The sequence below is a fragment of the Oncorhynchus gorbuscha genome, linkage group LG02 (assembly GCF_021184085.1).
Source record: "Oncorhynchus gorbuscha isolate QuinsamMale2020 ecotype Even-year linkage group LG02, OgorEven_v1.0, whole genome shotgun sequence".
NCBI classification, from domain to species: Eukaryota; Metazoa; Chordata; class Actinopteri; order Salmoniformes; family Salmonidae; genus Oncorhynchus; species Oncorhynchus gorbuscha.
The window spans coordinates 48,809,613-48,827,904 of record NC_060174.1 but is presented as its reverse complement, the minus strand read 5'-3'; the positions used below and the strand labels follow the sequence as shown (position 1 = coordinate 48,827,904).

At 45.4% G+C, this 18,292-nt stretch overlaps 1 protein-coding gene and 1 long non-coding RNA gene across 2 annotated transcripts; both read right to left on the bottom strand.

The window, feature by feature from the left end:
* Positions 1-9,450: 9,450 nt before the first annotated feature.
* Positions 9,451-13,874, bottom strand: LOC123993021 (doublecortin domain-containing protein 1-like). Its single transcript, XM_046294755.1, has 5 exons — positions 13,541-13,874; positions 12,665-12,923; positions 12,290-12,418; positions 11,248-11,384; positions 9,451-9,784 (listed from the first exon to the last, which is right to left on the bottom strand). The coding sequence occupies exons 1-5, from the start codon at positions 13,601-13,603 to the stop codon at positions 9,638-9,640; spliced, it is 735 nt and encodes a 244-aa protein (XP_046150711.1). The 5' UTR covers positions 13,604-13,874; the 3' UTR covers positions 9,451-9,637.
* A 142-nt stretch (positions 13,875-14,016) lies between these two features.
* On the bottom strand, positions 14,017-17,782 carry LOC123993015. The gene is made up of 3 exons (XR_006831347.1): positions 17,677-17,782; positions 14,481-14,599; positions 14,017-14,372 (listed from the first exon to the last, which is right to left on the bottom strand). It is a non-coding gene; the product is annotated as an uncharacterized LOC123993015 (long non-coding RNA).
* Positions 17,783-18,292: the final 510 nt, after the last annotated feature.

Below are 18,292 nucleotides of genomic sequence, written 5' to 3'. Positions count from 1 at the left end.
AGTACGTTCGGACCAGAGAGTAAAAGCAGCAGGTTTATGGGCACGGTGGAATAGATTCAAGGCATAATGTACAGACAAAGGTATTGTAGGATGTGAATACAGTGGAGGTAAGCCTATGCACTGAGTGATGATGAGAGAGATATTGTCTCTAGAAACATAATTTAAACCAGGTGAGGTCACCGCATGTGTGGGAGGTGGAACTAAAGAGTTAACTAAGGCGTATTGAGCAGGGCTAGAGGCTCTACAGTGAAATAAGGCAACAATTACTATCCAAAACAGCAATGGACAAGGCATATTGACATTAGGGAGAGGCATGCGTAGCTGAGTGATCATAGGGGTCCAGTGAGTGGCTCGACGGGCCGGAGACACGGCGATTCAGGCAGTTAGCAGGCCGGGGCTAGCAAGCTAGAAGAATGTATACATGAACAATAGGGGAAGTGCTGTGCAAGTGCTGTATGCAGAGTCTTGAGATCCTATGCAGTAACAATTGAGGTGGTCTGATCTCTCAGAGGAAGTGACTAGGTCTGAGTGCCGTTACCTCACCCTGTCCTGTAATGCACCTTCAGCAAATAAATGATTCTACTTTTCTACTAATGGATTGGTGACCTGACCCCGTGCAATTACCTCATGGTTATTCTACTCTCATATAGTTGTAACTTTTTGGGGGAAAAAAGTTACCTTCCGTTACCTACAAGTTTGTACACTTGTTTCAGTTTCTGTAGTGTTGATTTACACCTCACTTCTTCATAGATCACAATATCTGGTCCATAGGGGTGTGTGTGTGTGTATGTGTGTGTGTGTGTGTGTGTGTGTGTGTGTGTGTGTGTGTGTGTGTGTGTGTGTGTGTGTGTGTGTGTGTGTGTGTGTGTGTGTGTGTGTGTGTGTGTGTGTGTGTGTGTGTGTGTGTGTGTGAGAATCATGCAGTGTGCGTAAGGATGGATATTTCTCAGCTCTCATATCCATGCCTCTCCTCCTTTGCTCTGTCTTTAACTGTTATCTTAGAGTGTGATGACAGGCTGAAGGGCTTCAGTGCCATGGCAACCAGACTGGTGAGTATTTCATGCCGTCTGTCATGTCAAATGCTGGTATGCCACCATCTATGCAGGGTTACATGGTTCAGTTGATGGCAGAAATGGGAAGTTATCTAGCAAACAATAAACACAAGCTGACAATAAAACAGGTTAGAAGAAAAGCCACTTATACCTGTGAGACCATGTTGCTTACAATTCAAGTCCACCTTCTATTTCTTTTGAGCTATCTACAGTAGCGACAGTACAGTCCCCTGTGTGGGAACATATGCCCCTCAGTCGACCTCAAAAAATAATAATGATGAAGTGAACAAATCCATAATGCTAGGTAAATAAATCAATAGGCTTGCTGCTCACAGAATGCAGCGGTTCTTTCAAGCAGCAGTGGTCTGGTGGGTCCGAGTGAATGCAGAAATACAGCAGCCTGGCTTGAGCCCACCCTTTGGAACAGTATTGACTGATTCAGCAGCTGAGGTAATCAGTGGAAGGAGATACAAATAAGACCCCCCCCCCAACACACACACGCACACACACCAGAGGAAGCTGGTGGTAGGAGCTATAGGAGGACGGGCTCATTGTAATGGCTGGAATGGAATAAATGGAACGGAGTCAAACATGTGGTTTCCATATGTTTTGATACTGTTACATTTATTCCATTCCAGACTTTATAATGGGCCCATACTCCTATAGCTCCTCCCACCAGCCACCTCTGACACACACACATACAAACACACGTATACACACATACAAAACCAATCAACTCCCCAATTCTCTGCCAGCCCCATATGTTCTTCCTCCATTGGCCTCTCCACCTCAGTTGTGAAACTCATAAGGATCTGATGAAAAACCGTTTATGTACTGGTGTTTCTAGCTATGTGTCAATTTTCTAAAAACAGCACGTTTGCTATTGACAAATGGTCCGACAGTCTAGTTTCTTTGCGGAAATGACTTCTACTTTGGGAATGATGTCACATCTTCAGCGAGGCAGCCCCGCTATTTCCTTGGCCTTTGACCCCTGAGTAGAAAATGTGTTTGTCAATTTTGACTTGTTCAATAATTAGAGGACAGTCCAATACAGTGGCATCATATACAACCCCCACATTCAGGGGAGGATGCAGGGAAAGACTAGCCAGAGTCACTCAGATAAATAACATTGTTGGGAGAAGACGAAACAATACACAAAATCAAAACAACAATGACTCCAATGTCACGGGTCTCTCGAAACTTTGCCTGAGCAGAGTTTATACCGTTTCAAACCCAAACGGTACCTTTTCTTACCTCATCAATGTACTGTAATCCTACTCAGTAGTCTGTGTGCTCCCTCTCATGCTGTGATGATGTTGTTCACAATTTAGCATGGCGAAATGCAGGTGGAATTAGTATTCACCTTGTGGTACACTCCCTGTGTCGTTTTATGTGTGTTCAAAGCCATAGCCTTTCGAAACGGATGCCACTTTAGATGTATTGATGAGAGCCAGGTTTCCCATATCGGCTTTGTTCCCATCCAGTAAAATAAAGCCTCAACGAATAGGCTTATGATTCCAAATAGACATGAAGGGATGCTGACACTTTTTTTCTCCCCCCCATCCACCAAATCAGTGTCCCATGACCTTTTTCTCTTCCTTGTAACTCTTACGAACGACCTTTTTATCTGACCACCGCTGCAGTGTGCGCGTGTGAGTTCGCACGGGCACCTTGGGTATCTTTAATCACCCCAGTGTGTCCTCCTGGGGAAATAACGACAGCCATCGTTTTGGTCGGTGTTTCCAGAAAGCTGTTTCTTTGGTTTGATACAGCTGACGTTGAGTGTGATACAGGAAGCTGATGTTGAGTGTGATACAGGAAGCTGATGTTGAGTGTGATACAGGAGCGAGAGACTAAACCTGGGTGGCTAAATGAAGTATCGATCCGACCACAGTGGCTCCCTGGCCTTGCCATCACCTTGTCACCATGTTGTGCATTACACACCTGTATGCTCACCCTTTCTGATTGTAAGGGGATTTAATGTGTGTGTGTGTGTGTGGGGGGGGGGGGACTTGAATAAACAATTACTCGGTGGTGTTGATAAGGAGGCCGGTTAATATCGTTTTGATGAGAAGTCATTTAGAACACAACCTAATTTGGTCGCCTGTCATTCATCTGCCCTGTGTCTCTCAATCCCAATTCAATGCTTTTCCCCTTCCATTAATCATCAGCGTTGTCAGGGCAGGTTTATCAAAGGTATGAGGTTAGAAATGCGACACATGGCCTCAATTTACCCATAGAAGGAAAGGTGAAACAGGTCTGCCGGGAGAGATTTGATAATGACTTGTCTTTGTGATGGATATGGCTGTCAGTCTAAGTGGAAGTGCAAGGTTCTGTCGTACACAGTGGAGTTGGCAGTTTGCTGTACAGCGTGCGCCTCCATGTACCGTTTGCGGTGAAGGTCACAGAGGATGGTCGATGGTTGAACAAAGGTGTGTGGATGCTGCTTGCGTCATTGTGAGTGAATGCTTAGTATTTCCAGATAGCCCACTCACTGGCATACTGGAAATGCACATGTTCCTTTCTGGATAAATCATTAATACAATAGTTACTTAGGAAATAATAAAACCTTTCTTTGGTCCCAGCATGATTAGCTCAAATTAAATCATACCAAAGCATACCAGTATCAAAGGACTGAAGCTGCCTACACATGAGTCATATTCCTGATTTAATTATACTCCCGTGATAAATCCAAAGCAAGCTAAAGTTGAATGCATTTTTTTGGAGGAAATAGTTAAACCCATGGAATATGTAGCCTATACAATGAAATGGTCAGAAAATGGGAACGGAGAACTGAGGAAGCGATTTTCCAAAAAGATGGATGAAGCTGAAAAGTAGTTACACATTTACAAAAGCGCTCTGGGGAGCAAACAGTGTAGCTCGCATTGGAAATGGACTGCTTCTGAGGCTATAGTCTGGTGGAGCCAGTGCAAGGAGCACAGCGGGTACATCCATTGTAGAAGACATCCAATCAAATATCCCCTGCACTTTATGAAATCCATTTCTCGGCGCCTCCTAGTTAAATCCTCATTATATGTCAACCCTCTCTCTCCCAACTCACACTCGGACGCTTTATAAACACTGAAGCATGTAAATATACAGCTCGGGGCGCACACTGCATGAATTAAACCCAAATCTCACTCGTGAATTTTAATGCCACGTTTTCTAATGTATATTTCCCGAGATGCATCTCGTATAGGCTTTACCGAAGCGATGTGCATCTTCTGTATCACAGATGGAGGCGTGAGACTGTAAATTATCACTCCGGGCTGACAACTGTTAAAGCTATTACAATACTGCATTGGTAGAGCGTAGAATGAGCCATGGCCTCTCCTGTGCTCTGTGACGGCTGAACCAGGGCCTTGTCGGAGGAATTGTGATATTCAATTTTAGATCAGTAACACACGCTCCTTTCAGGCATCGTAAAAACTAGGATAACAGGATGAGTTTCACGGTCCTTTCCCTTCAATTGCTGTCATTCAAAGTGGGCCTATGAATATGGATGGGGAGGCAGTAACGTGCTGAGAGATCCAAACGGACTCCAAATGCTCAGGAGTGAAGTGGGAAGTGTTGTTTGTTGTACAGGAATACTGGTGGGCCCAAAATAAATAGAGGAATTACTGTAACTAGTAATGAATGATGATGATTGACACACAACTCCCAAAAAGGTGAAACAATACTTCTTAATTGAGATCATATCTATTTATTTTTTAATTTTTTTTATTTACACACAAGGCTATTGTAAGAAAGTACAGAGTGCAGGTGCAGACACATCTTTCGCTATTTGGAAACAACATCATGGTCATTTCTCCCTAACTAAGCAATTCAGACGAGAGAAGCTACATTCTAGAGACATCCTACATTTTATTGATCTCCAAACAACCCACATTTCTATTGCTCGTGCAATTTCTGTCCCAACAATGTGATACATTGTCACACGGACAGGTGGAAATCCAGCTGATTTCCATGGCCAGGACCTCAAAGCCAATAGCCCACAACAGAGGACCCAGAGGCAATAGAAAGAAAAGTTGTTTAAAAAAGCAGAAACAAGCCAATGGGTTCAGCTCATTTAAAATCATTAAAAGTAATGGGAGTCAAACCGCCAGAGTGGTAACGTTTTAATGTCCTACCAACATGAAAAAATACTATAGTATACTATGATATAAATACTATAGTATTCAGTGTAGTGTTTCTGCAGACCTTACTGTAGGTAACTGTAGTATACTGTAGCATTTACATTTCACTATAGTATATGCTATAGTAATTACTGTAGTGTTTTGAAGAATGTAGTATACTACAGTATTATTCACATTTTAAAAAAAAAATTATACAGTATTATTCACATGTAAAAATAATAATAATACTACAGTTTCTGCAAAAACACTACAGTATTTAATTAGCATATACTCTACCAATGCCCCTCCCCATATACCAATTTGTGCCACTCATAAGTGAGACACCTACTGTATGTGCCAAGTAAAGACCATATATTGTGTTCCCTACAGGTTATAGACTGCAGTATTTACTGTAGTGTTTTTATTTACATTACTGTAGTATTTACTATGGCGTTTCTATAGAATTATTTTAGACATCGAAGTGGAGGCTTTCTCCTTGAGGAAACCTCCCGGAGAAATAGTAAAAGAGCAAATTGTTCATAAGCTGTAACAGTGGAGGCTGCTGAGGGGAGAATGGCTGAGAATAATGGCCGGAACAGAGGGATGTTATCAAACACATGGAAACCATTTGATACCATTCCACTCATTCCGCTCCAGCCACCGCCATGAGCCCATCCCCTGCCACCAACATTCTGTGACCTGGAGGTAGGTAGGACTGGAGTCGGAATGGATATTTTCTATAACCTGTAAGGAACACAATATATGGTCTATACTTGGCATATAGGTTTCTCACTTACGGGTGACACAAATTGGTACATGGGGGAGAGGAAATTGGCAGAGTATAGGCCAATTAAATACTGTAATGTTTTCACATTACAGTATTTAATTGAATAATAATTTCTAAAAAAAGAATAATACTGTAGTATTTACAACCATTGTGTGTAAATTATACTGTAGTATTTGCTGTAGTATTCTACAGTATACAACACAATTCTATAGTAAGTACTACACATGATCAAGGGATACTACAGTGTGTAGTATAGTATTCTACAGTATTTTGCATCATTTGTTAGTTTACTATAACTACCGTACTTACTAAGGTGCAAGGCAGACAGTCGTGCAGCATGGCCCGTCTGTCTCGCTTTGGAGTAGCCAGCTGCTCTCCTCAGGCCTCTCCTGGTTGGACCTATCCATTAACATTCAGCTTCATTAGAATTGGTCTCATTAGGAGTGGGGCTATGTAGGTGTAGTCCAGCGGTTCCCTTCCTTGACATCACAAAGGTGTATTTTAGAAGTAGAGCATTTCCCCAGGGCAGAATCCAGGACATGGATGAAAGTCATCTCCGTGTTGTCACCGAGCCTGGTCCCAGACCTGTTTGTGGTGTCTTGGTAAATCCTATGGCCATTGTCAAGAACCCTTTTAGGTTCGAGATAGCACCGTTTTGTCCCTAAGAGTGTAGCTTGAACTTGAGCTTGGACTGAATGGTCATCATAACGTCCAACTGAAACGCCTTCTATTACATCATACTGTACCAAGAGCTGAAAAGAAAAGGCCATGTGTCTGCAATGTCATCCGATTAAGATCTCCAACGTAACTCTCATTGAACCACTTTCTAATAAATGCAAGCCACGAAAAGAACATTTAATCTTTGAGATTTAGAAGGAATTATATATAGAGAGAATCATAAAAATCAGGAATTACTTTGGAGAACGCTCCCAATTATCTGGGAGACTGTATGTTAAATAATAGTCACGGCAGACGATTCATATAAGCCCAAGAGTAAAGCTGGGGTAAACAGTCCACTTCTGTTCTCGATCAACACTTGTAATCCTCCAATTACCAGCCCTAAATCTCCACATCATTACCCACAACACTGCCTGCAGCAGTTACAGCTCAGCTGTTGTTCTGCGCAAAATAAGAAGTTTACAGAGATGGACAGTAATAAAGAGTACTGGGGTAGTAAGGTAGCCAGCCTATTGTGTGCTTTGCTTTGGTTGGTACACTAATGGAAATCTGGTGCATTACTGCCATCTACTGTTCGTCTTAAGCATTGGCTGACAAATGTTTTGGAACCTACTTCAGGACAGGGATACTTTACAATCAAAAGCCACACCCATTTTTTGTAAAGTATGGAGGTGTATCAAATTGCCTTCCTTCATTAGATTACTTGGCTCTAGGAGGTGCTGTTGAGACACTAGTATCCAATTATACAGCAATCAACAGTCACGTCACCCGGTATTCTCTCGTATTTCTTGTTTTTTATTTTATAAAACCTTTATTTTACTAGGCAAGTCAGTTAAGACCAAATTCTTATTTTCAATGACGGCCTAGGAACAGTGTGTTAACTGCCTGTTCAGGGGCAGAACAACAGATTTGTACCTTGTCAGCTTGGGGATTTGAACTTGCAACTTTCCGTTTACTAGTCCAATGCTCTAACCACTAGGCTACCCTGTTGTTTTACAACTGCTGTACCCTGTGCATGTGACAAATCAACTGAAACTTGAAATCAACTCGAGCTTACAGAAGGGTATGGTGCATTTACAGTAAATTCCTTCAGACAAATCTGAAGAGAAGACAAAGCATACATTATTCCTCTTTGGTTCTGAATAGTGTTTATTATGGTTCGAATTCAATAGTATCATCATCATCATCATCATCATCATACATATATATCATAACAAACCAAGGTCAATGATTCACACACTAGTAAAACTGACTATCCTACCGATCCTCGACTTCGGCGATGTCATCTACAAAACGAAACCTTGCACAGAACGAGCAGTATGGCTGGTGGCATTGTCATGCTCGAGGGTTATGTCAGGATGAGCCTGCAGGAAGGGTACCACACGAGGGAGGAGGATGTCTTCCCTGTAATGCACAGTATTGAGATTTCCTGCAACGACAACAAGCTCAGTCCGATGATGCTGTGACACGCCGCCCCAGACCATGACGGAACCTCCACCTCCAAATCAATCCTGAGTACAGGTCTCGGTGTAACGCTCATTCCTTCAACGCTAAACGAGAATCCGACCATCACCTCTGGTGAGACAAAACCGCGACTCGTCAGTGAAGAGCACTTTTTGCCAGTCCTGTCTGGGCGAGCGACGGTGGGTTTGTGCCCATAGGCGACGTTGTTGCCGGTGATGTCTGGTGAGGACTTGCCTTACAACAGGCCTACAAGTCAGTCTGAGCACTGATGGAGGGATTGTGAGTTCTTCGTGTAACTCGGGCAGTTGTTGTTGCCATCCTGTACCTGTCCCGCTGTTGTGATGTTCGGATGTACCGATCCTGTGCAGGTGTTGGTACACGTGGTCTGCCACTGCGAGGAGGATCAGCTCTCCGTCCTGTGTCCCTGTAGCGCTGTCTTAGGGATCTCACAGTACGGACATTGCAATTTATTGCCCTGTCCACATCTGCAGTCCTCATACCTCCTTGTAGCATGCCTGGTCATGTTCACCCTGGTCATCTTTCCTTTGGTGTTTTTCAGAGTCAGTAGAAAGGCCTCTTTAGTGTCCTAAGTTTTCATAACTGTGACCTTAATTGCCTACCGTCTGGAAAACGACGGGTTCCACAGGTGCATGTTCATTAATTGTTTACGGTTCATTGAACAAGCATGGTAAACAGTGTTTAAACCCTTTACAATGAAGATATGTTGAAGTTATTTTGATTTTTATATTTGAAAGACAGGGTCCTGACAAAGGGACGTTTCATTTTTTTCGAGCGAAGGTAGCTCTCATCTCAATCTTGTCCCCACAATCTGGACAAAGAGAAAAGACAGCTCAAATGCTCACGTAAGTAGATCTGTATAAATGAGCAATTTACAGGAATGTATTTCACTTTCTTTCTATTAACCGAAACATCAGAATAACCCCTACTCTCTGTGTGACAGTCAGTAGGAGGGGTCAGAGTTTAGAGGTGAACCAGGGCCTGCTGATCATCAGGGCTAATGAAGGGCTGTCCTGTTGACACACACAGCAGCATGTCCCTGTGGATGTCCACCCAGGAGCTCAGAAGCCTGCCGTCTGCAGCGTATAGCCTGGGGGCGGACCTGGACAGGGCCAGCCTCACAGTACTGCAGCTCAGCAGCTGCAACATATAGCAACACAGTCACCGAGGAGATATAGGGGGGCGCTGTTTGTCACGTGCTAGCTATGTTTTGTGAAAAATATTAATTCTGCGGCATGAAATTCACACGAGTCATTTAAGCAGACGCTCTTATCCAGAGAGATTTACAGGAGCAATCAGGGTTAAGTGCTCTTGCTCAAGGGTACATTGACAGGTTTTTCCCATAGCCAGGGATTCAAACCAGTTATTGGCCCAACGTTCTTAACTGCTAGGCTACCTGGCGCCTCCGCTCTCTTTGTCACAAAATATAGCATGCTACAAACGGCGCCCCATAGACAATCTAGACTGGAGTATGATATATCGGACTCTCTATTTGGAGGAAGTACCTCTTCGATGCTTTGCCCCTAGACGTGGACAGATACATGCCTGTCTCCACTGTGGTACACCTGAACTCTTTTGACATCAGGCTGATGGTACAGTTCCTGGGAGGTCTTCTGTGGAAGAGGCCTGTGGCCTTTCTCTGGGAGGGCCTCCATCTCAGCAAGTCGAGTCTGTAAAGAGAAAAAGGGATTGTCAACGCCACATGATTATAAGGTATCAAAACCATCTAACCTCGGAAGGATCAAAACCCTTATAAGGTCACTATCTAACCTCGGAAGGATCGAAACCCTTATAAGGTCACTATCTAACCTCGGAAGGATCGAAACCCTTATACGGTCACTATCTAACCTCGGAAGGATCGAAACCCTTATACGGTCACTATCTAACCTCGGAAGGATCGAAACCCTTATAAGGTCACTATCTAACCTCGGAAGGATCGAAACCCTTATACGGTCACTATCTAACCTCGGAAGGATCGAAACCCTTATAAGGTCACTATCTAACCTCGGAAGGATCGAAACCCTTATAAGGTCACTATCTAACCTCGGAAGGGTCAAAACCCTTATAAGGTCACTATCTAACCTCGGAAGGATCGAAACCCTTATAAGGTCACTATCTAACCTCGGAAGGATCGAAACCCTTATACGGTCACTATCTAATCTCGGAAGGGTCAAAACCCTTATAAGGTCACTATCTAACCTCGGAAGGATCGAAACCCTTATACGGTCACTATCTAACCTCGGAAGAGTCAAAACCCTTATAAGGTCACTATCTAACCTCGGAAGGATCGAAACCCTTATAAGGTCACTATCTAACCTCGGAAGGATCGAAACCCTTATACGGTCACTATCTAATCTCGGAAGGGTCAAAACCCTTATAAGGTCACTATCTAACCTCGGAAGGATCGAAACCCTTATAAGGTCACTATCTAACCTCGGAAGGATCAAAACCCTTATACGGTCACTATCTAATCTCGGAAGGGTCAAAACCCTTATAAGGTCACTATCTAACCTCGGAAGGATCGAAACCCTTATACGGTCACTATCTAACCTCGGAAGAGTCAAAACCCTTATAAGGTCACTATCTAACCTCGGAAGGATCGAAACCCTTATAAGGTCACTATCTAACCTCGAAAGGGTCAAAACCCTTATACGGTCACTATCTAACCTCGGAAGAGTCAAAACCCTTATATGGTCACTATCTAACCTCGGAAGGATCAAAACCCTTATATGGTCACTATCTAACCTCGGAAGGATCAAAACCCTTATATGGTCACTATCTAACCTCGGAAGGATCAAAACCCTTATAAGGTCACCATCTAACCTCGGAAGGATCAAATCCCTGCTACTACCATGCTCCTCAGTACCGTGCTTATATCAGAAGAGTGCTCTCAGAGTCTCTACCAGTGATACAGTTTCACATTGGACATGTTAGTCATTTCGCAGTTGCTCTTATCCAGAGCGATTTATAGTGAAGCGCATTCATTTTAAGGTAGCTGGGTGAGACAACCACATATCCCAGTCGCTGTAAGTACATTTGTTCCTCAGTAAAGTCGTTATCAGCAAAGTCAGAGCTAGTAGGAAAAGACAAGTGCAAGTATTATTATTTTGTTGTGCAACAAGTACATCCATACCTCAGTGTTGTGCAGCTCCTGGTCCAGAGTCAGTTCCTCATGGCTGGGCTGTAGCCAGCTTTGCTCATCAACTACAGGCCTGGCAGGACTCTGGGTGGGTAGCAGGGAGGCTTGGCCCGGTCTGGAGAACTGGCGGGCTGGGTGAACGCAGGGGTAGAGAGAGAACACTGTTAGGGGCCATTCTACACCCAAGATTGTACCCGTGCGTACAAGGAGGAACACTGCCTATACTAACGGAGCTGCAATGTCATTGAATGAGCAAATCTAGTTTATTCCCCCATAGTACATGATGAGGACGCGGGATGGCCGGGTTCCACCATCCTCCTCTCGCCAGTTTACATTCGGTTTCGCCACATGGATTCACAACGGTCAGGTCAGGGATGGTAGATAATGCTTGCCACACGAAACTAGGTTTTCAAATGTCACAGAATTGAAATACGTTCACTGGGATGCATTATCGCCCCGTATTTCATGAAGCCACAGCAGCCATGATGGATGGAAAGCAGAGCAAAGCTTTCAGGTGCCTCATCTTGTGTCTCTTCATCCCCAGGTCAGTCAGTACTCCCTCTCCTTCGGGAGCCACAAAGCCCTCTGCAGCTTCTCTCTTCTCCTGACAACTGAGGCAACATAACGCACACGCCGGGATTATGTGTATAGAAATGTGCAGTGCTTTGCGAACCCCCTAATTGTTGCCTAGAGTTCGTACAAGGCTTAAGCAAAGAGAACATTATCTGCAAAATCATCATCCAGGCAGCAAAACACACGTCTCATTAGCATCTCGCCATTACAGGCCATGCGTGAAATGTGTTATTAAATGCAGAAGCGTCTCGTCTGGGTTGGGCCTCCCCCCCCCCAGGGCAATGCTGCCAAGATTCACCCACAAGCAAGAAAATAACTGAACAAGAATAAACCGGATGGACTAATGTGCTGTAGTAGTAAGGGAAAGGAGCAAGGAAATGACATTTATTTACATCTAATTTCATAATATCAAAATTCCCTTAGCAAATGCAAGCACCATTGTGTGTGTGTGTGTGCATCTCACCATCTGAAGCGAGGTAGGGCTCTCCACAGGACACCCAGACATGGATGGGGGACCTCAGTATTAGCGTCAGCAGACCCTCATCTACAGAGCTCATGTCCTCAGCACTCACCTGGAACACTGTCTCTGAACCTGAGGTTGGAGGAGAGGTCAGTGTCAAAAGTCAACAGACTGGTTATCAGAAAGGCAATCTAACCTCTGTGTGTCTGTGTCATCCGGCATACAGTCATTGAGGGCCCAGGCTTTGAGCTGATGCAGGGTGAGCACCGAAGCTTTGGTTAGCTGGAGCAGGCGGCTGCACTCTGACAACAACTACAGATACACAGAAACTCATACATTCAATTCATACCGTCCACCTAGAAAACAACAACGTCATACACTGTCTATTTGCCTGTTTCAGTGGCCCCTGTGGAGCCTCAGAGGCATTGTTGCCACCGTGACCAGCTGGCCCTCCTCTAGTGCCCCCTGCCCATTCCTGTGGGCCAGGAGCTTCACGCTCGGCTTGCTCTGGGCTGCGCTGCACACCTCTGGGGACGGCGTCTGCTTCTGCAGCATCGCAGCCTCCGTCCTCAGTGACTCCCAGACACACGTCTAGACGCTGCAGAGTGACGTCTGCCGCAGACTCACTGAGCTCCGTCTGCAGGAGGACACAGCTGGAGTCTTAGTCCCTCACAGACAGATATGCAGACACAGACAGACACCCATACACATACACACAATCTCCTGGGGGTTCATAAGGAGAACATGTTTACTTCAGTGCAGCCATCTGCACCGCCTTGGATAATGAATTTCACACCCACTTGATTTCAGGGAATGCTGTAGGGGGATATTGGATGTTCCACTAGCCAGCCTGGCCTCAAAGACTAGATATAACACAGTAAATGTGTGATAATAAAATTAGTATGATATGTTACGTTGGGTATGGTTACATAAGAGAGAAGGCTAAAAACTTGGTTGGGGAGGATGGGGGGGTGTGTAACACGAACGTCTAGCAACCCATTTGAGCTAACTATCAACTTTGCAACTACTTAGCATGTTAGACAACCCTTCCCCTAACCCTGGCTAAAGTTAGCCACCGCTAATTGAAATCCGTAACATATCATGTGAATTGTAATTCGTAACATATTATACGAAACAGATGATGGACGTCCACAAAGGAACACATACCATACGAAACGTACCATAATCATACTAAATGGAGGGAGATTTTACATTGACTATGTTACGTCTACCTCCAAGTCCAGGTTGCACTACCTGGTGGACCTTCAGGATCCTGAAGTGTCCAGTCGGGCTGAGCTGGTGGTTGTGACTGGCCATGCAGCAGAGGGAGGAGGATCCTGGAGGAGGCTTCTGGAGAACTCCTCTCCCTCTCAGCCCAGTGGAACAGCTAGGACACACCTTCACTCTGCCTCCCACTCACACCTGACCTGGCGAAGGAGAAACCCTGCCCCCCACATAGCACAGTAGGAGATACTGTGGAGTACAGAGGAGGCTGGTGGTAGGAGATATAGGAGGACCAGCTCATTGTAAATGGCTGAAATGGAATAAATGGAACGGTACCAGACACATCAAACACATGGAAACAACGTTATCTGAATCCGTTCCATAATTATATTCCAGCCATTACACTGAGCCCCTCCAATAACTAGCCTCCTCTGGTATAGTGCATACAGAATTCTTTCGAGAGTATGCAATACTGTACAGACACAACATTATTCCCAAATAAACAAAGAAGAATGTACAGTTGGTATCCAAAATGTACCACTCCTTTCTAATCTTCCTATAATCCTCACAACCAGCGCATAGAACCACAGAATACACTAAGAATGTACAGCAGAACAGAATGGGTATGGATACCTAACACTGTGTCAAGTACAGTGTACTGCAGTAGTTGTTCTGGACTGGTTCTGGTATACCTGCTGGTGCAGTGGTTCTGGGGACACACAGGCGGTACACACACGGAGGCCTGATTGGCTGCAGTCACTTCCTGGTCCAGAGATGAGGTGTAGAATGCACTCAGAACCGTGCGATCTGGAAACCAGCCTCACTTCTGGTTGGCTACTCCGTAACTATAGGGCTTATATTTCTGAACAGGCAGTATATGAAAGAGGTCAAACCATGATACTTTCAGTATGTACTTGTTGTTGTACTTGTTCGTTGTTGTTGTTGTTGTTTGCTTGTCAGTGAGTCTTACCTGTAGGACTACAGAGCAGCCTGTGAGGAGACGGGGTTCAGAGCAGGAGTCTCCTGGGGGGGATGGTAGTCATGGAAACAGACAACACCAGCTCAGGGTTGGCCAACAGATGATGAGTCCTGTGTGAAGAGACAAACAATAATCAAAACAGAGTCTCTTTATAACAACTACTTTCATAAACGTTTCCCTATGGCTTCCGAGAACTCGAAAAGACCTTTGACCCTGTCATTTTGTCCGTGCCTGGATCTCATAGGTACAGTACAGTGCCCTAGACAGGGCCAAAGGGGGTCAACTAATATATCAGTGTGACGTGGGAGGATAGACAGACAGGGTCACGCTCTGACATTAGTATCAATTCACATGGGGCCCATTCTCCTACCTCTCTCCCTCATTCAGTGTCCAACGTTGGTTTGAGTAAGAGGGGTTACTGCACACCAACTGACCCTGCTTTTACCCCACCTCCCCCCACTGCCAGCGACCCACAGCCAGACAGGGGTTTCTGCAGCTAACTATCTGGCCCTTACTGAACTCGAACTGCTGTCTGTGGGCCTGTGTGATGCTCCTACCGCGCTGCTGCAACCTATAGAGAGAAAAAACAGAGAGAGAGAGAGAAAGCACTGGAACAAGCACCCAGCAAAAATGGAGCACTGGTGCTAGTGAAACAGAGTACCCTGTGCAACCCCACGGAAACGATGGCTGTATGTTTGTTTTAAAGCAGCTTAGCCAGAGGGCTAAGAGGGTGCAGTAGTGGCGGATCTGGGACACGTCCGGCTCCAGGTGGAGAAGGCGGCGCTGTTTTGACATTCTACCACGGCTGAGATGAGGGTTAACCCACGGCTGAGATGAGGGTTAACCCACGGCTGAGATGAGGGTTAACCCACGGCTGAGATGAGGGTTAACCCACGGCTGAGATGAGGGTTAACCCACGGCTGAGATGAGGGTTAACCCACGGCTGAGATGAGGTCGTTAACCCACGGCTGAGATGAGGGTTAACCCACGGCTGAGATGAGGGTTAACCCACGGCTGAGATGAGGGTTAACCCACGGCTGAGATGAGGGTTAACCCACGGCTGAGATGAGGGTTAACCCACGGCTGAGATGAGGGTTAACCCACGGCTGAGATGAGGTTTAACCCACGGCTGAGATGAGGTTTAACCCACGGCTGAGATGAGGTTTAACCCACGGCTGAGATGAGGTTTAACCCACGGCTGAGATGAGGGTTAACCCAAGGCTGCACACAGGACACATACACCTCAATGACACAGAGAGGAAAGACTTGAGTGAACTTTTAATTCTCTCCCTGCAGTCTGTGAGGAAGAGCCTGAGAGCAGCGTGGGGCAGATATAGAGACTCTGTGCACCTGAGAAGAAAGCATTACAGTCTAGACTGGCTGTACTGTTCTTCCCTTCCCAACCACGAGGGGAAATGAAAATACATATATTTCTTCGTCATGAATATATTTCAATTCAACTTGAGGTTTTACCTCTCAAGGAACTGCTGAAACCCAAGGCTGTGGATTTCTGCCTTGTTACTGTTTTCCCTCTCCCTGCTGGTGCCTCTTTCTGCTTTGAGTCTCTGTGCTGTGCTGTGCGGGCGGCTTCCTACTGCACAGATGAATGGAGGGAAGCAGAATCATAATCAGTTCTATTCCCTGGCCTCGCATGGCTGCGAGGGGGATCGTAACGAGGAATTAACTTATGCAAATGATGCCCCAGATTCCAGGCCTGAGCCCGTAAGGAAGGCTGACACAGACTGAAAGATCAAAGGTCAGGCAGGCTGCATGTGCTCATCTGTAAACGGGAACCCGGGGCAGCTTTATTTACTTTGCTCCAAAGACGGAGAACTGATTGAGTTAATTAGGAGGTACAAATTATATTCCTGGATCAGAAACTCCAATTTCAGGCTTGACTTTACCTTGAGTGAATGAACATTCATTGGTGGGTTGTGTGGGGGGTTGAAGGCTATGCATTCTTTTCCAAATGATTGGTGAACAGTAGAGTCCTCTTACTTCTGAATCAGGCCTAATGTGCTAATACATATATGATCTGAAGCTAAATGAATACATCTACATAAATCATCTCATTTGAGACTATCGCTATCATTTACATGTACATTTTAGTAATTTATCAGAATCTCTTCTCCAGAGTGACTTACTTTACAGATGCTACAGGCTTTTGACTGATGCTACTATACCACTGGTATACTACACCATATTTATAATGGAACTGTAATTGACAATATTGTGTTGCCTATAGTGGATGTGGAATGAGATGTACCCACATTCTTCAGATGTAGTTGTCAGTGTCAGAGAGGAGGGATGTAGAAGATCTGAGAGGATATTGTCCTCACCAAGTGTTCAGTGTGAGGTTGGGTACTGTAACAGTTATGGCCTTGGCCTTTTCTACCCCCTGTCTGTTTCTCAGTACCCTCAATCTCAGTGGTGCAGGTCTGAAACAGTGCCATTTCCTGTTGGAGTCAGTAAGTGGTGGCGCACAGGGGACTAGGGCACCCTCCAGTGGCATCTTAGGTCCTGCAGGGGCATTCAGAGGTGTAAAGTAGCCTGGTAATTTCCCCCTCTAGTGTGTGTCTCAACACTGTCTGTACAAATGAATGAGCAAACTGCACTTCCATGGCAAGTTAAGGTTGCACAAAATCTGAAAAGCACAGGATATCTTTAATATCTTGCACACGCACACACACACCTTATGATTATTCCATTATACGATTTCATGATAAAACAACCAGCTAAACATTTGTTAGTCTCTATTCATTGAGTGTAAAATGTGAACCTGTCAGTCAGTGGTTGTGCCCAGTGGACCGATTCGTTCCAAACAAGCCTGTCATGCTCCTGTCCGACTTGCCTCATCTGATCCTTCAGACAGACAGACAGGAGGAGATATGCCATGGCATAACAGCAACACAGATCCACTCTGACAGTCAGTCAGCATGTTGCTCCTCACTCTAACAGACCGGGGTTCTCAGAGAGATTCCTCAGCCAATACATACACATATTATCTAGAGTGCTCTGTATGTGTTGTGGACCATTGACAACGGCTGTCTGGGTTGCTTTGATATAGGCCTTCATTTTATTCTGGACCCCTCAGAGACTAGCACTCACTGGACTGAGTGTATGTACCCCGGACCAGTTCCAGGTGTACCATGGGTCTCGCACTGACCCATACAAGAAGAGGGCTCACCTGGTTGAGCTCTCCACTGGGCAGAGAGGGCCACATGGAGGTCAGCTTGTTCCACTCTGGGTTCTCTACCTTGGACTGTTTCCATTGGCCCGCTCTTCTCAGCCCCTCCTGTTTGATGGCCCATCTGAGAGGAACACACAGGGATATTCACAGAACCTTATGTAAGAAATTGATTTTTAGAGTGGCAAAGAGCCACACATTGAGGCCACTGGTCACGAGACCAGTGAACAGATGGGGTTTGGGCTAGACCCTGTGGGTGGAGTGGTGTAAGGTCGAGCTGGACCCTGGGGCTGGGGTGCTGGGAGACAGGGTATATGGGACTGGTTGGCCAGCAGCATTCCATAGCCCATAGCAGCCTTTAGGGAAGGGACCTCTAACCTCAGAGTCATCACTAGCTGCTCATTTCACTGACATTGACAGGCAGACCAAACACAAACCAAACCCCCCCACCCCACCTCGGGCATTGACACACAGGGCTGCGGTGGAGGGTCATGTCCAGATTTGACAGCTTCCCCCACTTCCTTTGAATGAGACCTGCATTCGTAAGCTCTGGTGTCTGATTATATACTGTTGCACAATACTATGGAGCCCTGAGACAACGTGATGTGCATTTGCT

Coding starts and splice junctions, on each gene's coding strand:
- LOC123993021 (XM_046294755.1), bottom strand. CDS start 13,603: ATGGCCAGTCACAACCACCAGCTCAGCCCGACTGGACACTTCAGGATC. Junction 12,924..13,540: donor GGATCCTGAAGGTCCACCAG/GTAGTGCAACCT, acceptor GTCCTCCTGCAG/ACGGAGCTCAGTGAGTCTGC. Junction 12,419..12,664: donor GAAACAGGCAAATAGACAGT/GTATGACGTTGT, acceptor CTCCAACCTCAG/GTTCAGAGACAGTGTTCCAG.